The sequence below is a fragment of the Monocercomonoides exilis genome, assembly GCF_001643675.1.
Source record: "Monocercomonoides exilis strain PA203 chromosome Unknown scaffold37-1059404, whole genome shotgun sequence".
NCBI classification, from domain to species: domain Eukaryota; phylum Preaxostyla; order Oxymonadida; family Polymastigidae; genus Monocercomonoides; species Monocercomonoides exilis.
The window spans coordinates 287,224-308,026 of record NW_027150582.1 but is presented as its reverse complement, the minus strand read 5'-3'; the positions used below and the strand labels follow the sequence as shown (position 1 = coordinate 308,026).

The window sequence follows — 20,803 nt, the reverse complement described above, 5'->3', positions numbered from 1 at the left end:
ATCAAAACAAAAAATTTATTTGAATTGAATCATGTTATGGCATGGGGATCAGAATAAATCGTTTCTTCTTCTCTGTTGAAGAAGTTAATGTCAAAGAAAACCCAGACAGAAAATCAACCTCAACTCAATGAAATAAAAATTACGCGCCCAGCTGGTGATGTTGATTTGGAGCATTTTCCTTATCTGAAGTCACTTAACGTTCGTTTTTGCAATTATTGAAATCATTAAATGAAATAAATGATGATGCCTTTCTTTAATTATTTATGTAGATAATTGGCTTAAAGTCTGGTAGCCAAATTCTTTATCTTCGTTCTGTTTCTTGCAATTTGAAAGAATTATCAATTGAGCAGTCATTATCAACAGTTGAATATTTACTTTATCAATTTTGCAGTAACAAGAGATCTGCAAATTTAGCATTAACAAATGGGAAAGAATGGAGCAAATTAGAACGTTTAAACCTTTCAAACAACAAAATAACTCGAATTGATTCGTCTTTGAAGAGCGCATTTGCATCTCTGTCATCCTTAACATACTTAAACTTAAGTCATAACAAATTGGAAGTCATTACAGATCTCACTGATTTAATATCTTTGTCAACTCTTGATCTCAGTTTCAATTCTCTTGCAGTTTGCACTTTTTTCTTTTTTCATTTTGAAAACTTCTTTTTGTTTAAAAGTCAATACGCGATTTGAAAACAGGAAACGTTTCAAATTTATCACTGTTTGCTATTTTTGCATTGCTCTTGCTGTTACTCATTTTTCAATATTTTTTTTCCCCTCATTTCCCAGGATGCATAACTCGATAAGTTCTGTTGATGGACTGGAAATGATGAAAGGATTAGAAGTGCTGGATTTGAGGAGCAATTGCCTTCAATCTGTTGCAGATTTGGAGATCATCAAGAAGTTGCCATTGACTTCTCTATTATTAAGTGGCAATCCACTTTGCTCCACTAATCGCTTCAGACTAGCTGTGTTTGCATTGTTTGAGACACGAGATGTATGATGTGTTATTTGTGTTACTGCTAATCTTTCTCTTTCTCTCTTTCTCTTTTATTTATTTGTTTTTCACTTATAATATTTCACCATCTCTTTCATCATCATCATCATCATCATCAATAATTATTCCCCCCTCTCTTCCAAGTGGCTGAGTTTAGACACAAAAAAGGCATCCAACGAAGAAGTGGCTGAGCTCCTGCGCTTAAACCCTCTTTTGCATCCAGCACAGATTGAAGTCATTCATTCACACGAGCCTATTTCTTCATTTCGTCCTTCAGAAAGAGAAGAAGAAGAAGAAGAAGAAGAAGAGGAGAAGGAGGAGGAAGATGATGATGACGACGATAAGAATGACAATGACGATTTTGATGAAAATGATGGTAAAGGGAAAGAAAAACTAATGGAATATAAAAGAAATAGAAAGAGAAGAGGCAAAAAATTAAATAAAAACAAAAAAACCAAAAAAGTGAGTGAAGACAGTATTTTTCTGCTTCCTTCTTTGGATTTGCCCATTTCAGACATCGAAGCAAGCACTGTATTGAAACGTTCTTCGAATTATCATTCTTCTTCTTCTTCTTCTTCTTCTCATTCTTCCTCTTCCTTATCTTCTTCTTCATTGTCTTCTTTTTCTTCTTTTTCTTCCTCTTCTTCTTCCTCTTCATTGAAAAGAAGAACTTCTTCAAAGAAACAAAGAAGTTTGAATGAGAAACGTGTGTTTGATGATTCTATTGAAAAGGAGAGTGAAGAAGAAGAAGAAGAAGACGAAAGTGAAGAAAGTGAAGAAAATGAAGAAAATAGCAATTTAGAAGACAAAAATTCATCATCATCATCATCATCATCAACATCTTCATATTCTTCTTCCATTTCTTCTTCTTCTTCTCTTTCTTCTTCTTCTTCCTTCTCAACTAAACCTTCTCATTCGTCCAATCATTGTGTTCCCCTCTTTTTTCGCTCTAATTATGTCTCTCTCTTTCTCGATGGGTCTGTTTCATTGCCTTTGAAGAAAGATATTTCTTATTCAAAATACGAAGAAGAAGGAAGAGAAGGAGGAAGAGGAAGAGGAAGAGAAAGAAGGAAAAGAAGAAGAAAGAGAAGAAGAAGGAAAATTGAAAGAGAGGAAAGAGAGGAAGGGAATGGAATAAATGGAAAGAGGAAGGAAGAGGAAGAGGAGGAAGAGGAGAAAGAGAAGACAAATAAAAGATTTAATGAAGATGATCAAAGAAACAAAAATGAAGCAGCAGAAAAAGGAAATGAATGGAAATCAATACATTCTGAAACAAATGATAATTCGAATAAAATTGTGTCTTCTTCTTCTCCCTCCTCCTCCTCTTCTTCTTCTTCATTTTCATCTTCAAATCCTTCTTCTTCTCCTTCTTCTCCTTCTTCCTCTTCCTCTTCCTCTTCTTTTCTTTCTCCTTCTTCGTTCAAAACTCAATTTTCGAGCCTTTCTTTCAACAAACATTTGCATTCATCTTCTCCTCTTCCTCTTCCCCCTTCTTTCCCTCTTTCTTTCCCTCCTTCTTTTTCTTCTCCTTCTCCTTCATCTCCTTCTCCTTCTCCTTCTCCTTCTCCACCACATTTTCAATTTCATTCTTCTTCCTCCTCCTCATCTTCCTCCTTCTCTACTTCTCCTTCTTCCTCTTCTTCTTCCTCTTCCTCTTCCTCTTCTTTCATTTCTTCTTCTCCTTCTCCTTCTCCTTCTTCTTCATCTGACAATGAATGTGTTTATGTTGCTGATGAGAATATGCCTCTTGCTTCTCCTCAGCCAATTGGACGTTCTTCTCTTCATTCTTCTTCCTCTTCTTCTATTTCTTCTCCTTCCTCCTCCTCCTCTTCTTTTCCTACTTACTCTTTCGCTTCTTCTTCTTCTTCTTCATCCTCTTCTTCTTCTTCTTCCCTCTCTTCTTTTCCTTCCTCTTCCTCTTCTTCTTCTCCTTCTCCTCATTCTTCTTCTTATCCTTCTTCTTCTCCCTCTCCTTCTCCTTCTCCTTCATCTTCTTCCATCCAAAATACGCCAAATAATTCATCCATTCATTCAAATGAGAGAAAATTTCAGCATTTCAATCAACCTTATCCTCTTGACAGCACTGCTTCTCCTATGAACAATCATCTTCAATCATTTTATCCTTCTTCTCCTTCTTCTTCTTCTTCTTCATTTAATTCTTCTTCATTTAATTCTTCTTCATTTAATTCTTCTTCTCTTTCTCTTTCTCCTTCATCATCATCATCTTCTTCTCCTTCCTTCTCAAACAAACATACTTCTCAACATATTCAATATCGTCACAATGACAATATTCATCAAAATCAAAATTACCATTTTCTTCCTTCTTCTTCTTCTTCTTCTTCCTCCTCCTCCTCCTCTTCTTCTTCTCTTTCTCTTCATCATCATTCTCATCATCATCATCATCATCATCATCGCCATCGTTATTATCCCATCCAAACTCCTCTTTTCCGCCTCAATCCAACCATTCTCTTCACTTTCAATTCAGCCGAAGTTCAAATTCCTCCTCAGCTTTCTCTCAGAATTAGAGAAATGACTGATTTAACTATCACAATGGAGAAAGAGAAACTGCAAATGCTTATTTTGGAAGTGCAAAACAACCAAGTGGTGACTGAATTGGAGCAGCAGAACACGGAAGATGCGACGTTGAGGAGGAGGTGGAGGTGGAGAAGGCAGATACAAGGGAAAATTGATGAAGAAAGAAGGAGAAGAAGAATTCAATTGAGAAGAAATTATTTGAGAAGGAGAAAAAGAAGAGGAGAAAGAAATGGAATGGGATGTGAAGGAGAAGGAGAAGGAGAAGAAGAGGAGGGAAAAGAAGAAGATAAAGAAGAAGAAGAAGAAGCATTAACAAATTCTTCTTTTGATAGAAAAATAACTTATAATTCCCCATTTGCTTCTCTTCCCACAAAACTTCTTGATATTTTAACCAGAAAGAATAATAACAATGAAGAAGAGCATAATAACAATAATGATGGACTAAATAGGAAGAGCGAAAAACGGACAAAAAGGGAAAAAACGAATGAAATAGAATATGATTTGAGCGATGGGTTTATGAAGGAAGAGAAAGGAATAACAAGAGAAGAATTTTGGAAGAGGCTGAAGAAGAAGGAGAAGAAGGAGAGAAAGAGAAGAAGAAGGAGAGGAGGAGAAGGAGGAGGAGAAGGAGGAGGAGAAGGAGGAAGAAAGGAAAAAGAGAATAATGATTATAATTATGATAAAAACATTGACAAAAGGGAGAGAAAAGAAGAAGAAGACAATGAAGAAGACAATGAAGAAGAAGAAGAGTCAGAAGAAGAAGAAGATAATGAAATAAATGAAACTTCAACAAAAAACACAAATACAACTCAAAAATTAGAATGGGCCAAGCGAAATTTATTCTTTCCGGCAGAAATTTGCACAGAAAAAGAACTTTTCAATGTGTTTTATGAAGAAGCTAATGAAATGCCATTAAGAAAGTTATCTTCTGCTTCTTATTCTTCTTCTAATTCTTCTTCTTCTCCTTTTTCACCTTCTTCTTCTCATTCTTCTCATTCTTCCTCTTTTCCTTCTTCTTTCTCTTCTTCTCTTTCTCCTTCTCCTTCTTCTTCTCGCCAATTTCGTCTTCCAACTCGAATTTCTTCTCTTCCAAAGGAAGTTCTGAAGAATATTCCTGTTCTGAAGGTGATCAACGAAGAAGAAGAAGAAGTTGAAATTGTTGGAGAAGAAGATGAGAAAGAAGAAAGAGGAGGAAGAGAAAGAGAAAAAGGAAGAGAAACAACAAGTTTTGTTTCAAATCTTCAAAATAACGCTTCTTCTTCTTCTTCTTCTTCTTCTTCCTCTTCTTCTTCTTCTCTCTCATCCAATCTGAATCTTCTTCAAACACCTCAGCCTCTCCTCAACATTCACCACACTTCATCCACTTCATCCACATCAAAACATTCATCATCATCTTCTTCTTCTCCATCTTCTTCTTCCTCTTTCTCTTTCTCTTCTTCTCCTTCATTTCATTCATCTTCTTCCAATTCACCAATTTTTGCTTCTCGTTCTCCTTCTTCTTCATCTTTCTCTTCTTCTTCCTCTCCTTCACATTCACATTCTTTATCACAATCACCTTCTTTTCCAATTCATTCTTCTTCTTCTCAATTAATCTCTTCTTCTTCTTCTTCTTCTTCTTCTTCCTCCTCCTCCTCTTCTCCTTCCCCCTTCAACCCCCGCAATAACATTTCTTCTTCTCTTCCCTCTTCTTCTCTTTCTTCTTCTTCTTCTTCTCTTTCTTCCTCTTCCATTTCCTTCTCCTTCTTTCTTCTTCCTTCTTTTCGTGTTCATATTTCTCGCCCTGTTTATTTGCTTGACCCTTTCCAAGATGACACATTCGGAATTCTTCCTTCTAAACTTTCTCTTTCTCTTTCTCTTTCTCTTTCTTCTTCTCTCTCTCTTTCTGATGAATTTAATTCTTCTTCTTCTTCTTCTTCTTCTTCTTTCTCTCCATCTTCTTCCTCTTCTTCCTCTTCTTCTTCTCCTTCTCATTCATCTCTTCCTTCTTCATTCATATCACCTTTCTCTTCTCTTTCTTTCCATACGCATTCCATTTCTTCTTCTCTTTCTTCCTCTTCCTCTTCTTCCTTTCCTTCTTCTTCTCTTTCTTCTTTTTCTTTTTCTTCTTCTTCTTCTTCATTCAGAAATAATTCATCTAAACCTCTTCTCCAATCAGTTTTATTTGCTCCTCTTCTGAATGCTCTTCATTTAACTCCTGCTCAACTTCTTGCTTCTTCTTCTTCTTCTTCTCTTTCTTCCTCTTCTTCCTCTTCCTCTTCCTTTTCTTCTTCTTCTCCTTCTTCTTCTCCTTCTTCTTCTCCTTCTTCTGTTTTGAATGTTTCTGTTCTTCTTTCTGCTGTTAAAAAGACTTCTCTTGGCAAATATACTCAAATTCCTTCTCTTTCTTCTTTTCATTCTTCTTCTCTTTCTTCTTCTCCTTCTTTTTCAACTCCTTCAAAATCTTCACAAATATCTTCTTCTTCTCCTTCTTTCTCTCCATCATCTTCCTCCTCTTCTCTTTCTTCTTCTTCCTCCTCCTCCTCTTCCTCCTCTTCCCCCATCCCTTCGTTAGCAGACTCTCTTCTTCTTGTCCAGTTGTCCAAAGAAATGCACCAAACACTCAAAACAAGCTGGACACGCCATTTCTTCTCTTTTCTCTCGCTTTTCATTCAAAACAATTCATTTTTCCTTCTTTTGATGGGAAATTGTGATTTTCGAATGAAATATGTGAATTCGTTATTTCCGTGTGTTGTTTATAAGATTGTGAAAAGGAATAGAAAATTTGGGTTTGAAGAAGGAAAAGAAGGAGAAAGAAAGGGAAGAAGAAAAGGAGGAAGAGGAAGAGGAAGAGGAAGAGGAAGAGGAAGAAAAGGAAGAAAAAGAGAAGAAGAATTTTACAATAATAACAATAATAGTAACGATGATTATGATGACGATGAAGACAAAGAAGAAGAGGAGGAAGAAAAATATCTGAGAGACGAAGAATTAATCAACTTTTATCGAAGAAAATCTGTTGCTCTGCTGAAAGAAAGCAAAAAAGGAAATAAAAAATGTGATTTCAACAAACTTCATGTTATTCCTCTTTCTTCTTTGCTTTCTTCTTCTTCTTCTTCTTCTTCTTCTTTTTCTTCTTCCTCATCATCATCATTAACTTCATCATCATCTTCATCATCTTCATCATCACCTTCTTCATTTTCTCCCTCTTTCTCTCTTTCTCCTTCTCTTTCTTCTTCTCTTTTCTCCTCTTCCTCTTTCTCTTCATCTTCCTCTTCCTCTCCCTTCATTCCTTGTTATTCTTCATCAATAACTCATTCAAAGGTGATAAAATTAAGCCCAGACTTCAAAGTAATCCAATGTTTTGTCGAAAAAAGCGAGAAAACGAATGAAAAAGAGCAAATTTCGACAATTTTGAATGAATTTTTCAGAAAAAGTGATAAAAAAGAAGGAAAAAATGAACAGATATTCGATGAAGATAACTTTAAGGCATTTGTTGAAAGAAATTGTAGAAAAGAAGAAAAAGAAGAAAAAGAAAAAGAAGGAGAAAAAGAAGAAATAAAAGAAGAAGAAGAAGAAGACGATGATGTTCCAATGCCTGCTAATTCTTTCACTTCTTCTCACAACATCAATTTGTTTGGCGGATTAACAGCTTATTCAAAAGCTCATTCAAAATCGAACAAATCTTTTACTGATCATATTGATGATGGTTCAATGAAGTTTAGTTCTTTGCCTTCTTCTTCTTCTTCTTCTTCATTAACTTTATCTTCTTCCTCTTCCTCTTCTTCCCCCTCTTCTTCACTTCATTCTTCATCTTCTTCTCCCTCTTCTCCTTCTCCTCTCCTTCTCAACAGATTATCAATGTTATCATCTTCATCTTCTCCTTCTCTTCTTTCTTCTCCTCTTTCTTCTTCTTCTTCTTCTTCTTCCTCTTCTTCCTTTTCCTTCTCTTCCTTCTCTTTCTCTTCTTCCCTTCTCAAATCCATTGACTTATTAAACAACTTTTCCTCCATAGAAGCTGTTATTTCGCGAAAAGAAGAGAAAGAAAAGCAGATGAAACATGATATTGCAATGCAATCAAAATTCCCTCATTCAAAGAAGAGATATGATTCTATTGATGGATGGACTAATGAAGAAGAGGAAGAGGAAGAGGAAGAGAAGAACGAGGAAGAGAAGAAAGAGGTAGAAGGAGAAGAAGAGAAAAACAATAACAATTTCTTTAGAATAGAAGAAGTCAATAGAAATGAACAATCAAATGCTGTGAAATCAGTAGATTATTCATTCAACAAAAACTCTTCTTCTTCTTCGTTCTCTTCTTCTTCTTCTTCTTCGTTCTCTTCTTCTTCTTCTTCTTCGTTCTCTTCTTCTTCTTCTTCCACTTCTTCTTCTTCCCCCCTTTCCTCTTCTTCTTCCTTCTCTTCCTCTTTCCCCTTCTCCTCCTCCTACTCTCGGCCAATGAACAAGCTGAAAGAGAAGATGGAATGCCATTTCAAATGGGAAGTTGTTCATGTCAGACACAACATGAAATATCCATTCAGTGAAATCAGATTGAATAGCACAAATGACAATGAAATAGAGGAGAGGAAGGAAATATATGGAATAAATGGAATAAATATTGAAAATAGAGAAAATGGAGAAAATGGAGAACAAGGAACAAAAGGAACAAATGAAGAGAGTTGTGAATTGAAAGAAGGAAATAATAAAAAGAAGATCGTGTTGAAAGATGAAGAATCGAATGTTTTCGACTCTTCTTCTTCTTCTTCTTCTTCTTCTTCCTATTCCTATTCCTCCTCTTCTCTTCCTCTCCCTCCTCTCCCCATCCCTTCTTCATCTGCCCCTCATTTTCAGCACCGCTTCTGCAAAAAATGTCTTCAAACGGGAAACACTCATCGTTGTATCAGCACAATTCCATTGCAAAATGCTCCATCTTCTATTTATTCTGTTGATAACTTCACTTTCTTGCCTTCATTTGTTCCTTCTTCTCCCTCTTCTTCTCTTTCTCTTTCTTCTTCTCTTTCTTCTCCTTCCTTCCATTCCTTGATTACTCCTCTTTCTCCCCTCTCTTCCAATTCTATTTCTCCGTATTTCTCCGTGTTTTCCCCACAAAACCGTTCTTTTGAAAGACGCAGGCAACAACAGAAAGAAAAAGGAAAAGAAGAAGAAAGAGAAGAAGAAAGAGGAGAAAGAGGAGAAAGAGAAAGAGAAGGAGAAAGAGAGAAACAATTAGAATCTTCTGTTCCCTTGCCAATTCGTGTTCATTCGCCTTCTTCCACACACAAAGTGCTCCAATCTGCTTATCGTCCTTCTTCTATCACAACGTCATTGATGCTGAAGCCGATTATTCAGTCTTCTTCTTCTTCTTCTTCTTTATCTCATTCTTCTTCTTTGTCATCGCTATCATCATCTCCCTCTTCTTCTTCACCTTTCATTTCTTCTTCTCCTCTCAAATCTCTTCAATCATCATCATCATCATCATCATTTTTATCTTCTTCATTATCATCTTCTTCATCTCCACTCACCTTCTCCTCTTTCTCTCAACCAAAACAGACAAAATTCACTCTCATGTCCTTCTCTCGCCCTGCAACACCAACAAAACTGTCTCAAATGCAATCACCAATACGAAGTCAAACAAATAAAACGCAAAATTCTTTTGTTTCTTCTTCTCCTTTATCTTCTTCTTCTTCTTCTTCGTCTTTTTCTTTTAATCCTTCAACCCCTCCTCCTCCTCCTTTTTCCTCCACTTCCTCTTCTTTCTCTCCCTTTTCTTCATCCAATTCTCCATTTATTCGTTCATCTTCTTCCTCCTCTTCCTCCTCCTCTTCTTCTCGTCTTCTTCTTCCATCAGAAGAAGATGATGTCTTCAACATTGCCTCAATTCGCAAAGAAAGCCGATTAGATCGATCAATCCAACAGCAGAAGGAGTTGGAAAAGATGACCGAAAAAACAAATAGAAATCAAAATGTGAATGAAATCAATGAGAATTCTATTATTTCTTCTTCTTCCTCTTCTTCTTCCTCTTCTTCCAAGCAATCATCTTCTTCTCCTCATTCTCTTTCACTTTCTTCTCCTTCTCCCTCTCCGTTACCATCACATTTGTCTTCTTCTTCACCATCTTCTCATTCTCTTTCTCTTTCCCCTCCTCCTCCTCCTTCCTCTTCTCTTTCTCTTTCGATTTCCCATTCACCTTCACCTTCTCCTTTCTCCAATCCCAATGAATTTCCTCTCACTGCAATGGAATCAGAATTTCAGAAGAGGAAAGAGAAGAACAAGAACAAGAACAATAAGAGGAATTATAATAATATTAACAGCAATCCTAAAAATGACAATAACTTCAACATTTTTTCTGTCTTTTCTCTCACAAAAATTGGGAAAGCGGTTGCATTTTGCTCTTTTCCTCTTCTTTTGCTGGGAGGAAGAAGCAGCAAAACAACACAAATCGAACCTGCTCAAAATGCTAAGTCAAAATTGCATGTTATACCGATTAATGCCAAAGAAACAGTAAATTCATTGAAAACATCAGAAATATCTGGTTTATCAAATAATTTTCAATCGGATGAACCTCATCAACTTGATAATCAAAATCTTCTTCTTCCTTTTCAGCAACAAATTCCTCATCAAGGAGATTTCATTCAACATCCTCCATCTAATTTCACTGAGCCTTCTGTTTTTTCATATTCCGCTCCTGTTTTCTCCTCTTCTTTGCTTTCTTCTGTTTGGCATGACTTGAATGAGCTTGTACCGCATTGGGCGGAAATAATTCAAGATTCCTTTGCATCTTGTTGCTCTTCATCCACATCATCATTTTCATCATCATTGCCATCATCTTCACCATTTTCATTAACTTCTTCATCTTCATCATCTTCTTTGCAGATTTCTGATTCAGTTTCATCTTCCAATGAAAATGCCATTTCGCCAAATGAAATATACAAAGCTCTTTGCTCACTTTCAGATATCGATCTTTTGACTTTTCCTTTTGATTTGTCATCATCATCAACTTCTTCCTCTTCTTCCTCTTCTTCTTCAACATCTCCTTCATTCAACAACAATAACAATACTTATTCCATGCATTATCTCATTTGCTTGGGGCAATTGTTATTAACCTCTTATTCTTCTCCATTTTCTCTCCTCTTTCTGTCAAACATCATTTCTTTGGTATCTCTTTATTCTTCTTCCTCAAAAGCGCTTTTGACTTCAATGAAATCGTATCTTTTGCCAATCATTCCCAAACTTCCTGAATTGAAAGCGAGAAAACAAATAATCAAAAACAATGGACATTCAAAGAGAAAGACGAACATGAAAGAAAGAAAGAGAAAGACGCACAAACACAATGAAAAAGAACAGAATGAAAAACCACAAACAGCTTTGAATGCGATCAAAACGATCGAAACAGAAAAAATACAACAGAAAGAAACAAATCAAATTGAAATACCAGACTCACAAAGGGGAGAAAAAGAAAGGCAGAAGCAAATACCAATGGGCAAATCTTCTTTGCAATTGACAAAAGAAACAGAAAAATCAACTGATTTTCCACAAATCCAGTCAAAAGATGGAAATAACACCGCTTTTCAGTCAAATACTTTGCATTCTGTCAATTCTCATTCAAATTTGAATCCTCGAACAAATCCTGCTATTTCATCAACATCTCCTTCCAATCCACCCAATCTTGCCCCTCTTTCTCTCTCTTCATCAATTCCACCCTCATTCGATCCTGTGGCTTCTCCACAAGAAACAATCACTGATCCTTTTTCTTCTCCACTGCGCAATCAAACCTCTTCTTCTTCTTCTTTAAGTTCTCCCTTTTCAACTGATATTCCAATACTGTCTGTTGAAGATGCTGATGCTCCTTTTTATTCTCCTTCCCCTGTTCCTTTCACTTCTTCTTCTTCAGTTGCTTCTTTCTCCTCTCAACCTTCAAAAGTGAATGGATCATTTCTTTCAAACTCAATTAAGTCCCAACAAACAACCATCGAATCATCTTTGTCTCAAAAACAGCTAACTTCTGTTTCGTTTTCTTCCTCTTCTCCTCTTTCTTCCTCACTCCTTTTTTCTTCTGTTTCGTCTGCTCCATTTGAATCCAACCCATTCACTCACACACCTCTTATCAATCTTCCCCTTTCTTCTTCTTCCTCTTCCTCTTCTTCCTCTTCCTTTTCTCTGTCCAAAGATGATATCTCTCTGGAAAAGATCCTTCCTCTTTCTCTTCTTCCCCTCGACTATGCCATCTGCTGCCTCCGTCGTTTGAATGTGTCGCAGGTGATGGTGCAGATGTTGGCTGGTGAAGCAGACGAGAAGAAACTGAGGAAGAAGAAAGTGTTTGGAACAGAACTTTTGGAAGAAGAAGAGGATTTGAATGAGAACGTGATGAGAGAAAAAGCAGTGAATGATGCTATTAAACAGCTTCAGCAGCAGCAGCAGCAACAGAGCAATTTGAGTGAGGTTTTGGCTGCTTTGCCACTGGATGAACAGTCAGGTATGACAAAAGGAGATAAAACAGATTATAAACAACAACAAATGAATTCATCATCGTCGTCATCTTCTCCTTCTTCATCCTATCCTTTATCATCTTTGAGTGAGCAAGATTTCTCATATGGTGTTTCATTGTTCTTCACCGATGCCGAAAGCATGGAAAAGATGGGGCTGCAGCCGAAGGACACGAACATCCACACATTTTCAGCTCGACTGGCGAGTGTGATGAGAATGTGCCCAGTTATGCACAGACTCCTACCCAAGCAGAAGGAGAAGCAGAAAGGGAAAGGGAAGGAAGATGAGAGTAAAAGAAAGAGAAGAAACAGTGATTATCTGTTTAACCAGCTTCAACAACTACAAGAACAACTCCAACAGAGCCAGAAGCAAAAGGAGAAAGAAACAACAATCATTCATGTGGAAAACAGTGAATATGAACAAGTGGATGTTTCAATGGAAATATTACTGAAGTCTCTGAAAGTGACAGACAGATGGACAAGTCAAGCAAAGCAGCAGAAGATGGCAGAAAAAGAGAGAGCAAAGAAGGAGAAGTCGAAGGAGAAGGAAGCAGAAAAGGAGAAAAGTGAAATTGAAGAAGCAAACAGAACGAAAACAGGTGCAGATACAAATACCGCCTCAACAAGCCAAACGATTGGAAGCGCAAATTCTTCGCTTTTGAACACGAAAACTGTTCTTGTTCCGTCTATTCTGAAGAAGCAATACACAACAGATAAACTTGTACAGCCAGAAATGCCAAAACATTCTTCTGCTTATTCAACTTCATATTCTTCATCCAATATGACTGACACGTCACAAAATTCCCCTTCTCTTTCTCCAACTCCTCTTCGAAGCGAATCTCAACAAGAAATATCTTCCATTCCGCACACATCATCCGCTCTCTCTTCCCTTTCTTCTTCTCCTTCCTCTTCACAACTCCGTCTTCTTTCTCCATCCATTCAATCTGTCATATCTGTTGCAACAACGGTCACAAATGTATCAAATGCTTCAAATATCACTTCTTCCTCTGAACGATCTCTTGATTCATATGGCTCGCACAACTCAATAGAAAGCGGCCTTTCACACTCTTCTTCCCGAAGCTCAGAAGCAAACAATGTTCCCAACGGCGCAGCAAGTCCACAAGAAAACTCCAAGGAAGAAGCGAAGAATCTTGATTATCTTCTCTTTCTTCGCAGACTGTTTGCACTGGCACACACCACAGATTTGTCTCAGTTGCTGAAGGATTCTCATTTCTTGTCGCATTTGAGAAACAATGTTCCGCTCAGGCAGCTTCTGTTTTCGGTGGTGAAAGGACAAGCAGATGAATTCGCAGAGCTTGAAAGAATGAAAGTGCAGGCAGAGCCGAAAGAACAAGCGAAACCTTCAGTTCTATCAACCAATCCTTCATCGTCGTCATCGTCATCTTCTTCGAAAAGGAAGTCAATGTTTATTCCTCCAATTGCAACGGAACAGAAGGAAGATACCCATCTTCCTCCTGTTCTCTCCTATTTGGCGAGTCAGAAGCAGTCGATGGAATATCGGCAGATGAAAAAGCAGCTTCGAATAGAAGCGAATTTGAATGAAGAAGTTCCACATGGGTTTGTTCCGCAGCTGAAAACAATTTCATTCTATGCCATGGGCAAGGAGGAGAAGGAGAAAAAGGAGAAATTGAAAGAAAAATTTGATGGTGCAAATGAATCATCAGGAAGAGAAGGGAAAAATGGAAAGAAACAAAAGAAAGAAGAAAGAAAAGAAGATGAAGAACTTCTTGTTTATTCGCTTTTGCCATCGCATCTCAGAAAGAAGGTGAAAAAATCACAGAGAAAGGAAGGAAATTCTCATCATCTTGTTCATCATAACAATCACAGACATTCACACAACAATCGCCATATTCACAACAGGATGTCATCATCTCATTCTCATTCACGCGATACTGAATACAACTCTCAACAACAACATCACAAACATAGGCATCATCATCATCATCATCATCATCACAATGAATATAATTTCCACAAACATCCAGGTTATTACCCGAATTCTGAGCCACTTCCACATGTGGAATCATCAAGTGAAGTGAGGGATCAACTTGTCAGCAGACGCAACAGTGAATTGTCAGAAACACTTTCAAAGAAGAATTCACATCAGATTGAGGATGAGACAGAAGTGAAATTTAAGCAAGATTTGTATTTCACACCGAAACATAGCGTATTCGAAGAATACAATGCGAAGGAGAACAATGATCTGTTTTTTGATCCAACAGCATTCGGCAGGATCGAACACACGATGTTTTATTCTCCTTATGAAGATGACCAAAACAATGGTTCACGAATGCACCACAACAGAAAAAAGAAGGAAACCCGAAAAGATTCAATGTCTTTGGATGATCTTTCCAGTTCGATTTCCACGTTGGGTGATGAAGATGTGGACGAGGGATATAACTATGACCTCGTCACACAAAATACTCATTTCATCACACGCGATGACAGCACAGATATTTCAGATGGTGAAAAATTGTTCAAAAGTTCAGAAGACGATTCATATTCCTCTCAAAGTGATGAAAGCGATAGCGATTTGCAATCATCTTATTCTTTATCAATTGATGAATCACAAACAGATGGATCTTATAACTCTTATTATTCAACATCCTTCTCATCAACACCATCATCATTCACTTCAGATTCGTCATCGGAACAACAACAAGACATTTCTGAAGTGTTAGCAGTGAGAGAATACAAAGGCAGCAACATCAACATTTCAGAAGCTAATGAATGCAACAATCCTTCCATTTTGAATGACAAGCAGGTTTTGCTTTCACCTGGTGAAACTTTTAATTCGCATAATTCTGAAACAAATGGAAGAAGTGAAATTGAAAGGATTTCACCAAGAATTCACAGCCAGACGGGCTCTCCTTCACCAATTCTTCATTCTCGTATTGAGACAAAATTCAAAGAAGAAGGGAAGCTATCTCTTCGTCGTTCTTCATCATCTTTTCTTCGTTTCCCCAGAATGTCTTCTCTTTCTCCTTCTTCTTCAGCTTCTTCTTTGTTGCCTTCTTCTTCCTCCTCTTCCTCTTTCTCATCTTCATCATATCGCCCCATTTCTCCACTCCGCCAGAGTCAGAAACCAGAAACACTCAACAATATGCAGTTATCACAAACCCAGCTTCATTCGCCTGATTCTTCAGAAGCGCAGCAAAAGAGGAATTCATTTCCTCCAGTTTATTTTGCGCGCCGCCAGAGTGGATCTGAGGCTATTGGAGAAAGCAAGCTGAAAACGAAAGAATCAAAAGAAGTTAATGGAAAAGCAGAAGAAGAAGAAAGCGATTATTCTGATTCATCTACGAAGAATCTCAGAGAAACACAGAACGCTTTGTCGCTTATTGACGCTCCGTTTTTTTCCGACTCTTCTCATCCCTCTGCTCTCCTCTTTTCAAATATTTCTTCTTTTTCTTCTTCACATCTCCGCAAACCTCTTCTCTTCATTGATTTTTTGCACGATCCATTCTTTTCTCAGCTTCCCGCACTGTTTTCCAACAAAATGGTTTCTCCCTCATTTGCTCTATCTCATTCTTTCCATCAGCAACAGACTCGCCTTTTTGCCTCGTCCATCGATCTGATTGCACTTTATGTGACAGACGCTGTGTGTGTCCCTTCACTTCCCTTTGAGCTGCATCAGGCACGGCTTCCGCCAGTGTTTGGGATGGGAGAATTGGGATATGAGACAAGATTTGGAGAAAGTGCGAGAGAAAGAGAAGATGTTTGGCACAGACAGAAAAGTGGGCAGATGGAAAGGGTAGGTGGAGGAAGCAAAGGAAGAAAAGAGATTGAGTCAACAACTGATCATTCTGTTCCACAAAATAGACTGAAAGCTACTGCACTTTCAGGAGATTCTCACAAACCCACAAGATTTCACTCGCATTTTTCATCTCATTCAAGGCCATTCATGCGAAGCCAGCCCATTTCGCTTTCGTATCTTCTTCTGCGCCGCTTTGTGGTTCCGTCGAGTTTCATTGATTTCTTTGGATGTCCTGTCTGCTTCCGCTCCTTTTTGAGGGCGCATTTATCAGTGCTGACAAGAATACACACATCGTATGCATTGATCAAAAAGAGTTTTGAAGAAGACTCATTTTTCGTTGTGAAAATCGAGAAGCACTTGCACGATTGGCAGGAGGATAAAATCAACTTAAAAGGAAATAGCAATGAAGGTGGCAATGGCAACAGCATCAGTGGCAAAAATAATAAGAAGACGAGAAATGCTTTCTCTTTTGATCAGCCATCTGTGTCAAATAGACAGTCAAAGCTTTCCAATTCCTCCGGTTTCGTTGAGCATTCAGATAAAGACAGAATTGGGCAGAGAAGCTCAACAGTCTCAGACTCACTTTTTTTGCTGCATGTTTCATTTGCACGCGGAAATTGCTCGCATTCGGAAGCAAAGATGGAAGGGAAGCAAGATGCAATTAAAAACGAAGTTGAAGATAAAAAATATGCAAATTCGCACAAAACATCGAATATCTCATCGATCTCTGAGAGTTCTTGCGATGCAAGCAGTCCTATTTGCACAGCCATTCACCTCAAATCGCTGTATTCGCTTCCAGTTGCACGAGTTGTGCGCAATCTATCCAATCTGAACAAGAGTTTTTTGCAGTCATCCTCATTTTCATCCTCTTTCTCATCATTCTCTCCTCCTTCATCTTCTTTAAGCGCCTTATCTTTCGGAACAAGCTCATCTGTGACAGTTCCTTCTCCATCACTTCCATCTTCCCCATTCAAACTCCTTCCTGTTTCTGCCTTTCATGCTGATCGAACTCTTCCTGTTGTTGTTCCGTCTTTTTCTCATCCATTTCCTTTCGCCCAGTTTGCTCAATTCTCCAAATATGATTCGAATCATAACTTCAACTCAAATTCAACTATTGTGTCTCAACTGCCATTTGTGATATTGACTGCGTCTTCTTTCATCTCAATCACCGAAATGAATAAACCTGAACAGAAATCTACTTTGAATTCTTCTTCTTCCTTCTCATCTTCATCTTCTCCTCTTTCTCTCCTCGGTTATCGTTTGCTATCGTTCATCAACAGACCACCAAACCTTGAAAGCAACTTGGATAAAAGATTGTCTCTTCTTGATTCGTCATTCTCAGCCAAAAAAGAACCTCCAATTCTTTCTCATTCCTTCCACAAAGAAAATAGTCTTTTGGGTTCGAATTCCTTCTCCAGTGTGAATGTTGGAGAGCAGATCTCGAACTGCATTCAGACTTCTGTGAAAGCACATCAATCGTCCTCCTCCATCCAGTCTTCTCCTGTTTGCAATCTCCACCCCATTTTTAGCTCTTTCAACATTCACACAATCGCTTCCACTTTGAACGAAAAACGAGTCAGTGATGCAGTTTCATTCCATTCCTGTTCACTTCTTGTGAATTTGCTGAGGCCATCAAACAACTCAACAATTCCTGCTGATTCTTCACAACGTTCTTGTTCATCAGCAGCAGTTCCTTCTCCTTCATCGTCATCTCCTTTTCTCGCTTCTTTCTCTCCACTGACTCTTTCTTATTTGTGCTCTGCATCTGTGTTGCTCAACGGTGTTTCGTCTTCTTGCTTCGAAAAATATGTCAAATCAGTCTTCATCTTTGCTTACAAGCAGCTGATTGAGTTTCAATCTCTTCAGTTGAAGAGAAGTCTGCGAGTATCTCCGAAAGTGATTTCTTTCAATGAAAAGGAGACAAACATAAACCTTCCCAACAGTAATATTGAAAGCAATGGCACAAGTTCAGCTGGTGCGCACGATGCGTTAACTGGAAGCAGAATGAGCTCGTCTCGCACAGCAAATGAGGGAACAATGGAGATTGCAGGAGCTTCAGTCACTTTTATTCCTTCCACAAAAGCCATTCCTTCTTCTTCTGCATCGCTCAACCACCTTCCAACAGTTGTTCACAAAGCTTCTGACATTTCGGCCTTGAGCACAACATCACTTTTGGGAATGAATTCCATCCACTCTTTGCCACAGAATGTTTCCAACCATCTTCTTCCATCAGCACTTGCCTCGCTCTCCAGACAAGCTTCTTATGCCACATCGGTGAGTGGAACAGGATTCCAATTGCATTCGTGTGTCCCTTTCAACAGCTGCAGATGGCGAAGAAGAGTGTGCCAGAGGAAGCTGTCAAACCCTATGCATTGGATGTTTCAGCTCATGATGAATCGATCTTTCTCTCTTTCGATGGCTTGTCGCCCTCTTCCTCGATTGTTCAGGAGGAAGCATCCAAGCAGGAATGAGACAGGAGCCAATTCTCAATGTTCTGTGAATACCTTAACGCTTCCAATGGGCGATTTTTCAGAGATTGTGAGTGAAAGACAGACAGAAAAATGCTTTGAAGGAAATGGCACATTTTCGAATATTGCTCATTCTTCTCAGCTGATTGCACATTCTGTTTCTGACCAACCAGACAACCAGAATTTGATTTCTGCCCTGCACCAAATACTCAACGGAGAATCATACACTTTTTCTTTCACCACACCCTCTGCTGCAAATGCTTTTTCAAAACTATTTTCTCTGTGAAATACTTTGACGTCCAACTGAAAAGGAAAAACAAAAGAAATGAAAAATGAATGAATTCCAAAAAATAGTTGTGAAATTTCATGTTTTTCCATTTTTTGTTTTTGTTGTGATGAAGATAGATTTTTTGGTTTTTCTGTTCAATCCGTTTTTCACTGTTTTTCAAAATGATTTTTTTAAGTTCAACAAAACAAAGGCATTTTCTTTCGAATAATAAAAATAACAACATCAAATGAAGCAAAATGTTAACAAAGATACAAAAAACAAAAAATGAAAAGTTAATAATATTTATCAACTTCTTTTATTCATTTGACAAGTTTTATTTAAAACAAAAGATATTCCATATTGATTGAAGAATATCCAAACAGCAACTGAAACGATTAAATACATTTGTTCAATTGAAATGCATCTATAACAACAAAGATACTTGCTAAATATGTAAGGAATAGGGACATTTATAAAATGTGGTTTATTGCTGAATAATGAAGAAAATTAAATTATATCAAAAAAAAAAAAAATTAATCAAACGTTACCATAACAGAATATTAATTTTTTATCAATTCACATCTTTTGATGATTTGGACTCAGTTAACTCAAAAGAAGGTTCCAGGCATCGACGAAGAATTGGACTGGAAGTCGTTCCGCCATGATGTTACTCCGTTGGCGTGGAGCGTTTTGGAAAAGCGCGAAAAGTTTGTGGAGCCAATTCCGTATGTTGTGAAGAACCCGAAGGAGCAGCCAAAGCCCGAGGGGTATCTGCGTTTTGTGTGTATTTCAGACACGCACGGGAGGCATGGGCACATCAGCGGAGGCCTGCCGGAGGGAGATGTGCTTCTTCACAGCGGGGATTTCACGATGACAGGGCAAGACCGAGAGAACGACAGTTTTGCAGAGTTCATGAGAAATGTCCCGTTTAAGCACAAGGTTGTGATTGCGGGAAATCACGACATCTCGATGGAGGCAGGGTTTTATGAGCGGTCATGGAAGAGATTTGGGCACAAAAAGCAGCTTGTGCCTTCGGAGGAAATTGCGAAGCTGGAAGGGTGCTGCACGTACTTGCACGACAAGGAGACGTGCATCGAAGGCATCCGGATATATGGGTCGCCGTATCAGGCGTGGTTTTATGATTGGGCGTTCAACTTGGCTCGTGGAGAAGAGTGCAAAAAGAAGTGGGAGACAGTTCCAGCAGGGATTGACATCCTCATCACGCATGGCCCGCCGATGGGCAGAGGCGATACAATTCCGTCAGGCACGCACGAAGGGGATGTGGATCTGCTGGAGGAGATTCGGACGCGGATCCACCCGAAAGTGGCAGTGTTTGGGCACTTCCACGATGGCTACGGAATCAGCTTCGATGGAGAGACAGTCTACATCAACCCTTCGAGCGTGGATGAAGACTACAAGCCGACAAACCCGCCAATTGTGTTTGACTATCCGATTCCATCGTCTTCGTCTGCACCCACATCAAAATCATCATCATCAACGATTTCTTCGAATGCTTCTTCCGAGCCCAGTCCAGATCAAACTGAAATGAAATCTGACAACTAAATTGCGTCAGCTCCTATTGGGCAACAACATGGTATCTGCTTCAAAAGAAAAGAAAAGAAAGAAAGAAAAAGCTGAAGTTTTTGCGTTTCAAGGATTGTTTGTTGAAATTGTTTTGAGTTCAGGAAAATGAAATCTTTTTGCGTTGTGGCACAAAGATTCCTTCATTTTTAATTGTCGAACCTTTTTTTCTGTATTTTCTGAGAGAAAGTGAAATGCTTCGAGTTATAAACACATTTTTTCATTTTTCACTTGATGTTGAATCTGATGGATTATTTATCTTGTAAATGAAATAAGCTGATTTATAAATTGCATTTTAAAAAAAATTTTTGCAAATTATTTCTCGCAAAATCAACATGAATGCCCATTTATTTTTGAAGAGTTCCGTTGTCAAGCGAAGGAACAATATTCAAAATCTTTGGAAAATAATTAAATAAAAGTTTAATTTCTTCAAAAAACTTCGTTTAAAATTCTAATGAAATGAATAAACTCTATATGAATAACATGCGTTGCTTTTTTTCTGATGATTGATTGATAAAGCTTTATTTATTTGCACCATAACATAAATAATTCAATCAAAGAAAAACGATTTATCGAATAATACAAAGCTAAAAAGACAAAAAACAATTTACATGTGAAGAAAGAAGCATTTTTGTTCTTGTCTGCTTATAACAAAGGATTTTCGAAAGTTGCAAGCGGAGTATCACAAAAAATAATTATCTGATGTTTTTTTGCAGCATATCGA

General features: G+C 38.0%; 2 protein-coding genes across 2 annotated transcripts; both read left to right on the top strand.

Annotated features, from left to right (window-relative positions):
- The first annotated feature begins 41 nt into the window (after positions 1–41).
- Positions 42–18,720, top strand: MONOS_7590fu7591p (uncharacterized protein). The gene is made up of 5 exons (XM_067877929.1): positions 42–198; positions 270–626; positions 677–720; positions 789–996; positions 1,141–18,720. The coding sequence occupies exons 1-5, from the start codon at positions 88–90 to the stop codon at positions 18,514–18,516; spliced, it is 18,096 nt and encodes a 6,031-aa protein (XP_067723378.1). The 5' UTR covers positions 42–87; the 3' UTR covers positions 18,517–18,720.
- Positions 18,721–19,049: 329 nt separating this feature from the next.
- On the top strand, positions 19,050–20,384 carry MONOS_7589 (putative metallophosphoesterase domain-containing protein 1). The gene has a single exon (XM_067877927.1). It carries the CDS (start codon positions 19,087–19,089, stop codon positions 20,059–20,061), a length of 975 nt encoding a protein of 324 aa, XP_067723377.1. The 5' UTR covers positions 19,050–19,086; the 3' UTR covers positions 20,062–20,384.
- The last annotated feature ends 419 nt before the right edge of the window (positions 20,385–20,803 follow it).

What these genes read in the sequence shown, in the direction of transcription:
- MONOS_7590fu7591p (XM_067877929.1), top strand. Translation starts at nt 88, where the DNA reads ATGTCAAAGAAAACCCAGACAGAAAATCAACCTCAACTCAATGAAATA. An exon ending in TCAGTTTCAATTCTCTTGCA is followed by an intron (nt 627 to 676) that starts GTTTGCACTTTT and finishes TTTGTTTAAAAG; the next exon opens with TCAATACGCGATTTGAAAAC. An exon ending in AACGTTTCAAATTTATCACT is followed by an intron (nt 721 to 788) that starts GTTTGCTATTTT and finishes CTCATTTCCCAG; the next exon opens with GATGCATAACTCGATAAGTT.
- MONOS_7589 (XM_067877927.1), top strand. Translation starts at nt 19,087, where the DNA reads ATGATTTGGACTCAGTTAACTCAAAAGAAGGTTCCAGGCATCGACGAA.